The sequence below is a fragment of the Ylistrum balloti genome, unplaced genomic scaffold, assembly GCF_031769215.1.
Source record: "Ylistrum balloti isolate Yb309-2 unplaced genomic scaffold, AGI_CSIRO_Ybal_v1 Utg370554, whole genome shotgun sequence".
NCBI classification, from domain to species: Eukaryota; Metazoa; Mollusca; class Bivalvia; order Pectinida; family Pectinidae; genus Ylistrum; species Ylistrum balloti.
The window spans coordinates 1,497,489-1,513,339 of record NW_026782349.1 but is presented as its reverse complement, the minus strand read 5'-3'; the positions used below and the strand labels follow the sequence as shown (position 1 = coordinate 1,513,339).

The 15,851-nt window shown below is 35.5% G+C and overlaps 1 protein-coding gene across 1 annotated transcript; it reads left to right on the top strand.

Moving 5' to 3' along the window:
* The first annotated feature begins 1,628 nt into the window (after positions 1–1,628).
* LOC132556181 (uncharacterized) lies at positions 1,629–14,761 on the top strand. The gene is made up of 7 exons (XM_060220570.1): positions 1,629–1,653; positions 2,996–4,506; positions 5,063–5,179; positions 6,637–6,726; positions 10,017–10,107; positions 11,407–11,521; positions 13,342–14,761. Exons 2-7 carry the CDS (start codon positions 3,069–3,071, stop codon positions 13,513–13,515), a joined length of 2,025 nt encoding a protein of 674 aa, XP_060076553.1. The 5' UTR covers positions 1,629–1,653; positions 2,996–3,068; the 3' UTR covers positions 13,516–14,761.
* Positions 14,762–15,851: the final 1,090 nt, after the last annotated feature.

Sequence of the window (15,851 nt, the reverse complement as noted above, 5' to 3'; positions counted from 1 at the left end):
CCGCCGTTTCTAGTGCTCTAATTAAGACGGTACACACGCAACACATGAAATGAGGATTTAAAGTCAACTGTTTGTTATCATCAGATCTCAAAGCAATACATACGTTTGTGCTAATTGTATTACCACCACGGAAAGTAATTAACACGGCATATGTAGATGTCATTCTGCGGTCAAACCTTAATCGGGGACTCGCGTGTCAATAACGTCTGTGAATCATATAAAATAGACTAATTTATAGAGAAGTAAATAGAAAGTATTGTACTCTCACGTGCACCTGAACACAAACATGAATTCGCCTGTACAACGACATAAATAAAGCCAAGAACACACATTGCTTTGTACGTTGTACGTATTTAGTGAAAACGACTTTCATTTTCCAAACCCTTTAATAAGCTTGCCTTCACTTCACTTCCACCAAACACACACCTGTGGATACACAGATATTATGTCTGCTAATATTGTGTATCAAACCGTTTAATCACATGTCCAACTTTATTGTTTATCGTGACTTGAAACTATTAAGTATTTGCATCAGTATAAACTCACCAGAATCGGAGATCAAGTCACTATAGACACTTCTACATTACTGAGACGCTTGCGATCTTTTTCTACAACGAAACCAACGTGGACAGCTTTCCATCGTAAGCTGTATAATAAGCTCGGTCGTTTCAATTTCCCTGTTATGAATTCTCTATTACTGGATAGCAACAATCCTACATCTCCAAAGTATGCGTACATGTCGCAGTTGATTCGATCAATGGTTTTCGTGCAATATGTCAAATGACTGAGTAACTTGTTACTAGTGGTTTCAAAAGATAAAGTTGATGAAAATTAAAGGGAAGTTTTACTGTCCTCATAGTGATCTTATTAAGAAATGTTTATTTCCTTTGTGCGACATAAAACTGTGAGTGTTTGATGGTGGCCGGTAAATTTGCCTGTTGATTCCGTTGTTGTATACCTTGTTCTCATTTGATAAAATTGCATTACTTACTTCCTTGGATTGACCAAGACGCTAACCCTTCCCGGATATCTGGTCTTATTCTCCCAATACATTCACATGAGTCTCCGAGTGTTTTTTTGCTATCGTTCATATTTCCCTTGGTTTTATTGAATTTGGTTTGGAGTGTGTGGATTATGTTGACAAGTTAACATTGTGTTGTTTTTTCATCAGTAATGAATTGTCTAAGAGTTACCTCCCTTCTATCGGTAAACACTAATTTTCTTTGGTTTAATAAATGATGGATATAACAAAGGTCGTGACTCTTTACTTATACAATGAGTTCCTCTTACGAATACATATCTACCTTTTGGGTCCTTTTTTAATTCCAAAAGAATTATGTTTCATAAGCTATTTCATAACGGGGCCCAGCATGGCATGGGCCTCGTGAATTGTTGACGTTCCCTGTGATAGTCTTTAAAATAATTTTTATATTCAAGTTTTAATTCAAATATTGGTCAGAACATAATTCTTCCTATATTCAAAACATTATTGAATTAAAGTTATGATCAATTGTTTTTCGCAAGCTTAATATATTTTTGACACATTCATGTGAATACAAGACAATATACAAATTGTATTTTCTTATAATTCTAAAGACTATCACACATTATTTTTGGATGCGTTTCGTAAGGAAAGAAGACATGTGCGTCATGGTAAGACAGTAAAAATTGTTATGTTACCTTATAGGATTATCACAATTTTGCCTCTAACACACTAGCTGAATTTTTATTGCGAAAGTTTACGTAAGTAATTGCAGAAGGACCGAAACCACCATTTCTCACAACCACACAAAGTCTGACGAATCAATGTTACGTTTTATCAATAGGTCATATAAACAGGGATATAATCAGAGGAGCAGTAATAGACATAACCTTATTCCGCATACTGACATTGCGTATAATTCGCAAACTTGCCTATTAAATAGTCTTGACATCGGTCCCGGACCGTTAGATATTTCGAAACGGTCTTAATACTTATTACACATCCCAGATATGGTGATAAAACCAATCAATCCATCCTCGGATGTCGATGTTTTGTTGTTATCTGTCAAGTGAATAAAAATAGACTATGAATGATAGGCCTTGCTTTCCTGTAATATGCTAACTAGTCAATTATATGCCAATGTGGATTTGTAGCCAGAAGTATCCGAAGTCATTTAAACAGTAACTTGTGCAAGATATTATTAAAAGTAACATTAATATTCAGCAAGGTAAAAAATGTTTTGATTGATAGTGCTGTCTACTTGAAATTTGATGTAACAGTTACTGTTGTAGAAACTGTACGGTCTTATCAAAGGAAATATATGTAGAAGTTGAAAGTATAGATTGCCTAACTAGCCTCAGCTACTGGGAATTTCCCTTTAGTCAAGCAGTAGAGTGTTCAGCAAGAGACTGAAGGGTCACTAGTTCAAACCCTAGTGGTGGGAGTGTGTTTTTCATTACTGCTTCCTACTACAGATATTTTGCCAGTGACCTCTCTAAGGGTAGAAGCTATAGGAGATTGAGATGCTTCCTTGGAGATATTGAAGATATTGAATAAAGGGTTGCAATAAGGTTGATATATACATACATATATAATGTTTAAGTTGAGGAAATGCAAAGCAATTTAATTGACAAAAAAAAAATCATTACATTTTGCACTAGCGCTTTCACTGTATTAGGTTTTAAGGTGATAGTAGCCGTACATAATTGAGTGATGTCACAAATTGTTATACTGGATATAATATCATATTTTGGTTTCTGGGTGCAAGGCATGATGCCATGCTTTGTGACTCCTTGTTTTATTGGGCTCAAGTCAAGGATGAACCACAAAGGGATTTGTATCATATGCAATGCTTTATTATATATTCTTTATGTAAAACAACTGCAATATGTGTTGTATGTACATGTATCAATATAATATTTCCCCTGCTATATTTACTGTTATATCAATATAAAGGATACAATTAGTACATGTATACTTTTTATTCACCAAAAGTCTGGGTTTTTTTTTCAGATAAACAACAAATAACTTCCCTGAGGAAAACATACAAGAAATTGTCTTAAAAGGAATTTTTTTTAAAAAAAAGATGGCGGTGTCAATTTCTTCATCTTTGCTGCAGACTTCAGTGAAACAACTAGTTACATTATGCCGCAGGAGGCTGTTGGAGAGAAATCTTGGCCAAGTAGCAGCTTCAGTTGCTAGGTGTCAGAAATGCTCTTCAACAACTTTCAAAGAAAGAAACAGAAAGAAACTCTACTCCATTTCTACAGCAATAGCTGAGAGGGCTGATGGCATTTATGATGTTCCAATCATAATGCGACATGTAGGTGACAAGATAATACAAGATGAAAATTATGACAAGCTAATTCCACAATTGTCAGAAGAAGAAATGATATATATGGAAAGACTTCAGGATTGTGAATCTAGTAGCGAAGTGTTGCATTTGCTGGATATACAGCCAGATATACTAAGCAGTCACGCAGCAGCTCTCACCCTCATTAAACTGAAAGTCTTAGATAGGAAGCGACGGGACAAGCAGAAGACACCTGGCAAGTCCTTTGTGAGCAAAGTCATCATACAGCAACTATTTGGAATTGCACAGCGAAACATTGAAACACTGAGTGATGAAAATTTAGTTGAATTAGCCAAACAGTTTCTTGAAGAGAAAGAGCCGGAATCAGAAATCAAAGAATTCACTCTAAATCTTATACAGAAGAAAATGGAAGATGGCACACTTGGTAAATATGCAGTATTCAGCCTTACCGAGATACTACAGAACACAAAGCACACTGACTTACTACAAGACATCTGGCTACATATCACCAGTAGATATACTGAATTAGATTTGGAGGACCTACTGAAATATCTTGATCATGTGCCGGCCAACATGGATATCACTGACCAGCTGTTGAAAATAATCCAGAGTCAGTTAGTAAAGTTTGGATGGCAGTTTGGAAGTAGGGGTATCGGCAAGATCTCTGCTAATTTGTCACGTCTGAAATGTAGGAATGATACTCTAGCATTCAGTATTGCCAAATGGACACTGCTACACATACACGAGATAAAGACATCAGATCTTCTGAATGTTCTTACCTATTTCCAAGAGAGACAGCAACACAATGCTGACTTAATCCATGCCCTTGAAAAATACATCTTTAGTAAAGGGCCACAAGTCAAAAATGAAATATTGGGCCAAACCCTTGAGTACCTATGCACCATTCGGTATCTCAGTCCTGTCATCATGGATGCAGCCTCCGATCATTTTCTGAAATGTGGGGAAAGTTATTCTGCTACAGATCTTTACTTAATTTTGAAATCTTTTGGTTTCTTTGGATATGAGCCAAGGAAGCAAATGGCATTTTTCCAAGCAGCAGACCACTACATACCCAAGGAGTTTGACAAGTTTCAAGATGCTGATGTTTACAAGTTGATGTGTTCATTCTTGTGGCTGGGCAGGAGTTCGTCTCTGCTTAGAGGTCATGCTCGACGAAAGTCCTGGTCAATGGATCGAAGTGACATTAAATGTAAGAGCTATTTCTAATAATATTTCTTATTAGCCACTAAATCTGACTTAGAGGCATGCTCTTGCACATTTCCAATGTTGTTCAATGGAAATATTAACAACTTTCGTATTTCATGGTTCTGTAATACCTTACTGTTATTTATACATCAGTCCTGACAATAAGACCATGCCAGGTATAAAATGCCCCTCCCCCTTTCTAATTTATGCAGGAGCTCTCAAATTTCACATTTCATATATAGGTTTGTCTCAGTTGGTAGTTGTGCTTAGAGACTATTTGGGGTTTGATAGAAAAGCAAGGATGTACTTGATGGATAGTTTTCAGATTTCATATTTAAATTCCTTTGGTCTCTAGATGTGCTCTTTTGATTTTGGGGCTGATCAGTAAAATAAAATGACAGACAGGTGACAATTTACTCTTAAGAGAAATTTGTAAATTTCATATGTAAATACAAATACAAAAGAAAGAGGAGGAGTAATGTGCATGTGTGAATATTTTACTTTGAACTATCAATGCAAAAATTGGAATTTCTATTTAACAATGATTTTTTTGTAAGCAGGTCTGTATTGGTATCGACGAGCAATGGTACAACCCACACCCCTCACAACAGACGAGATATCAATGTTTACCTTTGATATTCCAATGTTCAATGTTAGAAGCGGAAATCAACGAAACTGTAAGTTGTTTATGATCCTTATCAATCAAAATTTCTTCCTGTTATTGTCTGATGCACATCAATGTTGGTAAATATTGAAGAATTCGTGTTGAAGTTTTCAGGGATGTTGGATCTTTTATTGGTAAATACTGAAAACTATCATTTGTAATTGATATATTCATGTTTAATATTAAGATTGGTGATAAGTACCATTAAAATAATGTTTTTAAATACAATATGTATATGTAAATGCTTTCTTAATGTCATCGTGAAATCAGATCTATTTATTCTCCACTGTGACATCATAATATACTGACTTGCAAAACCAAGGCAACTTCCAATTAAATGTCAATGATTTTAAATATCAATAAAGAATTGATACCAATTTTGTACCATGTGGTTGGGTTAATAAACTAGATCACACTACATGTTCTTATGTCCTTGAGACATCAATACATACTGCAATTATTATGTGCACTGATATACACATGGCAACATTTTGTGCTCTCAGACTTGTTGGTCATCCCTCAGGTGTTTGGCAATAATAGTCTGATATTGAAATTTGTTTGTCATTGAAAAAAAAGATGTTGAGGCTTTCTATCCTTAACACAACAGGATAATGCAGTTATTGTCGGCTGGAAACACCCAAAGAGCTGTGACAAGGGCTCTGAATGTCCACAAAAGTACTATTTCTCCTCTCTATAGCCAACAAACACTGACAAACAAAGGTAGCAATGCCTGGTCAGGATTTGCATCACTTGCAAAAAATGCAAATTAAATGCAAGGGACTTTCAGTCTGAGAATATTAAGTGATAATACTGTGCTGAGGCATCTCTGCTACTGTGGCACCAAGCCTCATTTTGTAGCAGTGAGAATGCCCCTTTATCTTCATAGATACAAATATGATAGTGAAACCATCCAAAGTACAGGTTTCCTAGGCAAAGATAGTGCCGGGTACTTTTCTCTGATAAGTCAAGATTCATATTGTACTGCCCAGATGGGTGTTGGCTTGTTTTTTCCTGTCATGGTGAATGTTATGCCAATAAATGTAACTGCATGGTGAAATATGAAGGGTTAAATTTGATGATGGTAGCATTATGGTGTGTGGTGAGATCTGCAGCAGTCACAAAACTTACTGAGTCATCTTGAAGCTAATTTGACGACAACACATCCATGTTTATTGAAATTGTCCTGCAATTTCTTTTTGTTCTATTTATATGCCAGTTCAATGTGATTATTTTTACCAGACAATGCTCATTGTTATGTGGTGTGATGTGCAATGGATCATCTTTGCCAAAATGCCATGTTCTAATCCCGGTATCAATTTGACCATGTGTGGGACATGTTATATAGATGATTTTGAATGCAGTAAAATTCTCCAGAATCTACTCTCTCAGTGTCATGTACATACAGAAGAGTGGCAGAACATCACTTTATGAACCATGCAATAAACTCTATATATTTTTTCTGAATTTCAGATACGACTTTACAGGTTGCAAAGAAAGCATTGTCCTCTCTCTTGAAGCTTCCTGTTGTTGACAACATAAAAGTGAAATCATTTTTGATTGGTGAGTAAATCAGTGATGAAGTAGTAGCTGATTATCGTTTGATTGGTGAGTAAATCAGTGATGAAGTAGTGGTTGATTATCGTTTGTTTGGTGAGTAAATTAGTGATGAAGTAGTGGTTGATTATCATTTGGGTGGTGAGTAAATCAGTGATGAAGTAGTGGTTGATTATCGTTTGGGTGGTGAGTAAATCAGTGATGAAGTAGTGGTTGATTATCGTTTGGATGGTGAGTAAATTAGTGATGAAGTAGTGGTTGATTATCATTTGGGTGGTGAGTAAATCAGTGATGAAGTAGTGGTTGATTATCGTTTGTGTGGTGAGTAAATCAGTGATGAAGTAGTGGTTGATTATCGTTTGTTTGGTGAGTAAATTAGTGATGAAGTAGTGGTTGATTATCGTTTGGGTGGTGAGTAAATCAGTGATGAAGTAGTGGTTGATTATCGTTTGGATGGTGAGTAAATTAGTGATGAAGTAGTGGTTGATTATCATTTGGGTGGTGAGTAAATCAGTGATGAAGTAGTAGTTGATTATCGTTTGTTTGGTGAGTAAATCAGTGATGAAGTAGTGGTTGATTATCATTTGGGTGGTGAGTAAATCAGTGATGAAGTAGTGGTTGATTATCGTTTGTTTGGTGAGTAAATTAGGTGGTGAGTAAATCAGTGATGTAAATCGTTTGTTTGGTGAGTGATGAAGTAGTGGTTGATTATCATTTGTTTGGTGAGTAAATCAGTGATGAAGTAGTGGTTGATTATCGTTTGTTTGGTGAGTAAATCAGTGATGAAGTAGTGGTTGATTATCGTTTGTTTGGTGAGTAAATCAGTGATGAAGTAGTGGTTGATTATCATTTGTGTGGTGAGTAAATCAGTGATGAAGTAGTGGTTGATTATCGTTTGTTTGGTGAGTAAATCAGTGATGAAGTAGTGGTTGATTATCGTTTGTTTGGTGAGTAAATTAGTGATGAAGTAGTGGTTGATTATCGTTTGTTTGGTGAGTAAATCAGTGATGAAGTAGTGGTTGATTATCATTTGTGTGGTGAGTAAATCAGTGATGAAGTAGTGGTTGATTATCGTTTGTTTGGTGAGTAAATCAGTGATGAAGTAGTGGTTGATTATCGTTTGTTTGGTGAGTAAATCAGTGATGAAGTAGTGGTTGATTATCGTTTGTTTGGTGAGTAAATCAGTGATGAAGTAGTGGTTGATTATCGTTTGTTTGGTGAGTAAATCAGTGATGAAGTAGTGGTTGATTATCGTTTGTTTGGTGAGTAAATTAGTGATGAAGTAGTGGTTGATTATCGTTTGTTTGGTGAGTAAATTAGTGATGAAGTAGTGGTTGATTATCGTTTGTTTGGTGAGTAAATCAGTGATGAAGTAGTGGTTGATTATCGTTTGTTTGGTGAGTAAATCAGTGATGAAGTAGTGGTTGATTATCGTTTGTTTGGTGAGTTTGTGATGAAGTAGATTATCGTAAATCAGTGATGAAGTAGTGGTTGATTATCGTTTGTTTGGTGAGTAAATCAGTGATGAAGTAGTGGTTGATTATCGTTTGTTTGGTGAGTAAATCAGTGATGAAGTAGTGGTTGATTATCGTTTGTTTGGTGAGTAAATCAGTGATGAAGTAGTGGTTGATTATCGTTTGTTTGGTGAGTAAATCAGTGATGAAGTAGTGGTTGATTATCGTTTGTTTGGTGAGTAAATCAGTGATGAAGTAGTGGTTGATTATCGTTTGTTTGGTGAGTAAATCAGTGATGAAGTAGTGGTTGATTATCGTTTGTTTGGTGAGTAAATCAGTGATGAAGTAGTGGTTGATTATCGTTTGTTTGGTGAGTAAATCAGTGATGAAGTAGTGGTTGATTATCGTTTGTTTGGTGAGTAAATCAGTGATGAAGTAGTGGTTGATTATCATTTGGGTGGTGAGTAAATCAGTGATGAAGTAGTGGTTGATTATCGTTTGGATGGTGAGTAAATTAGTGATGAAGTAGTGGTTGATTATCGTTTGTTTGGTGAGTAAATCAGTGATGAAGTAGTGGTTGATTATCGTTTGGATGGTGAGTAAATTAGTGATGAAGTAGTGGTTGATTATCATTTGGGTGGTGAGTAAATCAGTGATGAAGTAGTGGTTGATTATCGTTTGTTTGGTGAGTAAATTAGTGATGAAGTAGTGGTTGATTATCATTTGGGTGGTGAGTAAATCAGTGATGAAGTAGTGGTTGATTATCGTTTGTTTGGTGAGTAAATCAGTGATGAAGTAGTGGTTGACTATCGTTTGTTTGGTGAGTAAATCAGTGATGAAGTAGTGGTTGATTATTGTTTGGGTGGTTGTGTGTTTAGTCATCAAAACTGTGGGTGGTTGATCACCATTTGATTGTGGAATCACAGGTACTAAAGCAGTTGGTATTGTGTATGATAGCCCACATTACAGGTACTAAAGCAGTTGGTATTGTGTATGATCGCCAGCATTACAGGTACTAAAGCAGTTGGTATTGTGTATGATCGCCCACATAACAGGTACTAAAGCAGTTGGTATTGTGTATGATCGCCCACATTACAGGTACTAAAGCAGTTGGTATTGTGTATGATAGCCCACATTACAGGTACTAAAGCAGTTGGTATTGTGTATGATCGCCAGCATTACAGGTACTAAAGCAGTTGGTATTGTGTATGATCGCCCACATAACAGGTACTAAAGCAGTTGGTATTGTGTATGATCGCCCACATTACAGGTACTAAAGCAGTTGGTATTGTGTATGATCGCCAGCATAACAGGTACTAAAGCAGTTGGTATTGTGTATGATTGCCAGCATTACAGGTACTAAAGCAGTTGGTATTGTGTATGATAGCCCACATTACAGGTACTAAAGCAGTTGGTATTGTGTATGATCGCCCACATTACAGGTACTAAAGCAGTTGGTATTGTGTATGATCGCCAGCATAACAGGTACTAAAGCAGTTGGTATTGTGTATGATTGCCAGCATTACAGGTACTAAAGCAGTTGGTATTGTGTATGATAGCCCACATTACAGGTACTAAAGCAGTTGGTATTGTGTATGATAGCCCACATTACAGGTACTAAAGCAGTTGGTATTGTGTATGATCGCCCACATTACAGGTACTAAAGCAGTTGGTATTGTGTATAATCACCAGCATTACAGGTACTAAAGCAGTTGGTAGTGTGTATCAAACTCATGAGAATTATCTTCAAACTATGTATTATAGAATATTGAATAAAGTATATATACATTGATATATGAAGTTTCATATGTGTATTTATATATGTTCTTTATTTTTATTTAGATTTCATGTTGGTTGTGGATGAAAACAAAGATGAAATTTCAAGAAAAGTATGGAGTTCACACCAAGATGAAGTACCCAAAGCTAGTAAAGTGTATGAGAATCTTTTTTCTAACCTTTATATTCAATATTGTTTACTTCTGGTGACTACCAAGGCTGCTAGGCCTCTTGTTAGGATCACCTGAGACTCTTGTTAGGATCACCTGAGACTTCGGATCACCTGAGACTCTTGTTAGGATCACCTGAGACTTAGGATCACCTGAGACATAGTCTCATGATGACCTATTGTAATGCCCTTTGTCCAGCATCATGTATCTGTAATTTTTTTACATTTTCAACTTCTTCTCAAAAACCCCTTACCAAATTTTACTTCACTTTTGTAGAAACCTTCCCTGTTCAAAGATAAACCAACATTGTGAATTATGTGATCTCCACCCACCAGGGGTCAAATTGACTCATACTTTAAATATCTTTTTCTAAACATCCAGATAGGGTTTTAATGATTGGAAGGATCTTGTGATGCTTGATGGAAATATGTTTTATTTATTGATGGAGACATATTATCTAGTTCTCTAGACAAGTTTTATTTATTGATGGAGACATATTATCTAGTTCTCTAGACAAGTTTTATTTATTGATGGAGACATATTATCTAGTTCTCTAGACAAGTTTTATTTATTGATGGAGACATATTATCTAGTTCTCTAGACAAGTTTTATTTATTGATGGAGACATATTATCTAGTTCTCTAGACAAGTTTTATTTATTGATGGAGACATATTATCTAGTTCTCTAGACAAGTTTTATTTATTGATGGAGACATATTATCTTGTTCTCTAGACAAGTTTTATTTATTGATGGAGACATATTATCTTGTTCTCTAGACAAGTTTTATTTATTGACATCATTGACTACAACAAACCTCTTGTTTAACAAATATAATGTTAATTGTGGCTCTCCTTTGAAGTAAAGGTGAGATATTCCATTAGTACAACATCTCTGGTTCTACTTATAATTTCTTTTCCAAACTGTTTAAGATATCTTAATGAAACTTGCTGCATCAACTAAAGCCTGTTGGCAGTGCTGTGCTGTAGGTCACTGTCACCTTGAAAATGATCTCAAAGTCAATAGTCAAATAAGTACAGATTTTTTTTTAGTAATTTCTTGCCCTGGCAAAGACTATTTAACTGTTAAGGATATCTTTATGTCTATACCATATCTATCGAGACTTACCTATATTGTAAATAATAACACAATGTCAAATAAGTAGATGATATTAAATTTCATTATTTTCATTCTTACACACCCAACCTACTGCAACAGCTGATGGGAGACACATTAAAACTAACTTATGTAAATAAATTGACACTTTGAATGTTTGATGTTGTTCCAGGATCCTCATCAAGCTGCATTTTCCAGAGCATTTCTGTGCCAACACTGGGGAGCTTCTTGGAGAATATTCAATGGCCAAGCGATATTTTGCCATGTCCAACATCCCATACATCACGGTAATTTTGTCTATGTTTAAAGATTGCTCTTACTTACTGACTCATTACAGAAAAACTAATCAATGATTTCAATCAGTCTATGATTACTCTCAACTAAACAAGGAAGAGTCTTAAAGCAATACATTATCTGATGACCTGTGCTAGAGATGGAGTTACAATATCTATATAAATGTATCTCACTGGTATTAGGAGCAACTTTTATGGGCACCACTTGCAGGTCAGGGGGAAGGGGTTCTCCAATGTCATTTGTTAAGGGGCCATTGAAGGCCAAAAGGATAGGAGGTGATAGAAAAATGTGGGCCTCGTTCTGGGTTTGAAGAGACCAACAAAATAGATGTGCTGCCTCCATCACAACTCATGGGATCTTGGCTTTTTCTTTTCCTTCCTTTCTGTTACTCCCTTTTGTACTTTATTTGCAACCTATCATCAGTGTGCTCTTGGTGTCCTCATATGACTCTAGCTGCTGCAATCAAAAATTAAAAACAAAAAACTTTTCCATCGCTTCCCTATCTGTCAAGTAGGCATTATTTTGATACATGACTTTTACCTGTCTGTATGAACATTAAAATTAATGATTGGATTTCTAGTGTGGAAACTCTGTGTGCAGTATGTCTCTATATGGGAAGAAAAAGAAACTGGTCTCCATGGAGATCAGGTGAATCAAGGGGCATCAATATTGCATAAACAATGGATCTTGATGCCATAGGGTGGGAGGGGCTTGGACTAATAGGGTTTTCCATAATCCATCTTCTTTTGTAGAAATACCAGAACTCTTTCCAATTTGGTCTGAAGAGTGCTGTAATGATATCAATTTTTGTATAAATAGCAGGACTATGCCACCTGTGGTGGGAAGGAGCGGGGCCACATTTGGGGGAAATAGAGCAAATCTTTATTTCGTTTACAGACATATACTCCAACTGTAGGAATGATTGGAATGTGTCCAATTTTGAAGCATTCTTGGATGAAGGAGAATCAGTGGTATAAACAATAGATCTCGGCCCTGATGGAGGTCAAAAAGGGGAAATAGAGCAAATTCTTTAAAATCCTTCTTCTGTAGAAATATCAGGATTCTGTCCTAATTGGTCTGAAGCATACTTGTGAAGGGATATTAATTCTGTATAAATGGTGGGTCTCTGTCCATTTGGGCGGGGCCAAGTAGTGGAAATAGAGGAAATTTTCTGAAATTCTATTGTGGGAATGGTTTGGTTCTGTCTTGATTTGGTCAGAAGCATACCTAGTTGAGATGAACCAAATTTTTTATCAACCAGGAATCAGAGATGTGGGGCTAATAGGGGAAAAGTTCTTCCAGGCAAGGATACTGTCCAAGTTAGTTCTGAAGCAATTTTTATGCATGGTGATTCTGACTACTGTCTGATTACAATGCCTGGAACCAATATGGAAATTATTTTAGAAATAATGAGTCATTTTTGAAATTCTTCATTCAATGACTAAGTAACTGAAGTAGTTAGGTGAGCAATGCAGGCCCTTTGGGCCTCTTGTATTAGGAAGTTATGGTGTACATACTTTCCCATAAAAGTCAATTGTTTAAAAACTGAATTAGATATGTTCAAGTCTATGGATCCTAATAAAAGGGAATATAGTACCTCAGTGTGTATATACTTCACACTGGTCATTTTTCTGATGAAGATGTAGTCATCAAATGTCTCACATTTTCTTACCAGTTGTGAAGTATGAACATATTTTCTACATACAATAAAAAAAGTATTTTTCATGTTCTTATTTCTTTTATTCCAGCTGTCTCCACTGTTGAGATACTTTACATGAAAACAATATACATTTTGTGTTATTTTACATTGCAGCTCTCTCCTTTGAAAGCTGGTATAGAACAGGCCAGTGTTGAAATACTCCAGATGCACTTCCATTACAAGCTCCATGAACTTGTAAACTTGAAGTTCAATCCTTTTAAGGGAGTAAGCAACCAGAGACTTCTTGAGCTTTGGGAATCATCCAAAAATCAGGGACCACCAGTGTGATCAAGTCTGTCCAACAATTTAAGTCAGTTGTCATAGATAAGGCCTTGTCATACTAGGACCAAAATTAGACAAAAGTCATCAGTAAGGCTTTGTCAAGTCAGGTTTGACCTTGTCGGGTCAGGAATGACAGACAAAAACCATCAGGTGTGACTTGTTAGGCCAGGAATGACATCAGACAAAAGTCTTCAGTGTTATCTTTTCTTGCGAGGGATGACATCAGAGAGATGTCATCATTGTGACCTTGATAGGCCAGGAATTACAGACAAACATCATCAGGTATGACCTTGTCAGGCCTGGAATTACATCAGCCAGATGTCATAAGTGTGACCTTGTCATGCTAGGAATGACAGCAGACAAGATTCATCATTGTGACCTTGCCAGGCAAGGAATGAGATTAGACAGAAGTAATCTGTTTAACTATGTCAGACCAGAGGGATTAATGTTTTATGTTCAATGTTCAGAGACTGTTGAATTGGTATCAGATGAACTTTGTATACTAAATGTGCAATCTACTGGTATATCTGTCGTAATTTGATTATAAGAAGTCTTCTGAATTTGTGATTAATGAAAGATAAATTTCACTGATTACAAGCTTAATTACATGTAAGGTATATGTTCTTGTATACATATGTACAGTATTTTGCTTTCTCTGCTAATATTAGATAGAGCCTTTACCAGACTTTTTAAAGTTTTGAATACAGAATTGATCTTTACAGATTGAAGGAATATATTTATTTATCACTTTCTTTAGCTGAGAAACATACTGTTAAATTTTCAAAAATTCATGAGGAAATATTAACAGAAAGAGTTTCATGTAAATAATTTTAAAGTTCATTTGCACTAAATTTTTTACCTCTCGGTCTTTTTAGAAGATGTAGCTAGCTTTATTTTCATAACAATGTTGAGATATAAAAAGTAATGTGATGAATCATTGCATGATGTAAGTCGAAGTTTCATTAACTTCCTTAGTCAAAGTTTTATTAACTTCTGTAAAGACATCATTATTCGACCAGTTGTACTAAGCAATATGTTTTCATTCTTTATAAATGTATCTGTTGGGTCATACATTTGAAAAATTAAACCACATATAGATTTTCTTGTACACAAAGTTCCATGAACTTATCGGAAAAGTACCATAGAAATACTGTAAAAATAATATTCAAATATTGGTATTGATGGTTTTCAGTGGTGACTTTTGGCAAAAGAATGGAATTGTTATGAATATAAGTAATAAAAGTGATGTGTATGACTTGTCGTGTATTATTTTGTTTCCAGTCTATCGAAGGAGGGTATTCTTCTGGACATTCGATTTGCAATATGTCAAGTAGACGGGGCGAAATGTTGCTCAAGTGCCTTTCATGTTATGAAAATGAATCTCAGCAGAGATAATTCTGGGTCATTATTGTAATCAGAGAATTTGAACATTTTTAGGGGAAAGTGGATGGAAACCTGATACCATACATTCTGAGAATGAGATATTACACAAAAGCATAAAAATCCCAGAATCTCACCTCAGTGTGACCTGCGAGAAAGACTGAAAAGCAATTATTATAGTTAGTATAGTCTGTTTTACAAATTTATTACAGTAAACTTATTGTCGTGCCAAAATTGTGAAAGAATGATGATTGTTTTTAGTAATGCAACTGCCTGAAAGGCAAGTAAATTTGTCCTATGATGCAACGTTCCTCCACAGCATCACTATCAACTTAATTCTTACCTATTTTCTTTAGAAGTACCCAGGTATACATAATATAAATTTTGATATGTCACTTTATTTTATCTCAGTGAAGTTTCTGATGTCTTTGTTTTTGGTTGGTGTTCATCAGTTTATATTTTCACATTTCTGACTTCTGCCTCCAAAGTCATGGTGATGCCCTGTTCTACCACATTCCCCAATCTCTCTCTCTCTCTCTATATATATATATATATATATCTATATATACCTGGTCATCTTCCATTCATGACAGCTGTTTCACACCTCATCTCTAGGGACATAGTCAGTTCCAACATCATCAATGTATTCTTGCTGGAAAATAACACTGCATCTGGTTTGTAAGATCTGTTGAGTTAACCTCAGTGGCAGTGGCATTTTTTATCCATTGCCCTTTAACGTTTTCCTATTTCTGACTTCTTAAGAAAAAACCTGGAGTGATTTCAATATTATTTTTTTTGCAGCAGCAGCAAATTCCCTTTACCAATCATTAACCATATTATCAGACGTATGACTCCAAATGAAGGGCATTGACCAAAGTGAGAAATTTGCGTAAATTTCAAAAACGTTCTCCAGACTGATTTACTGAAGAATTAAAAACTAACAAAAAATCACAGATGCTGTA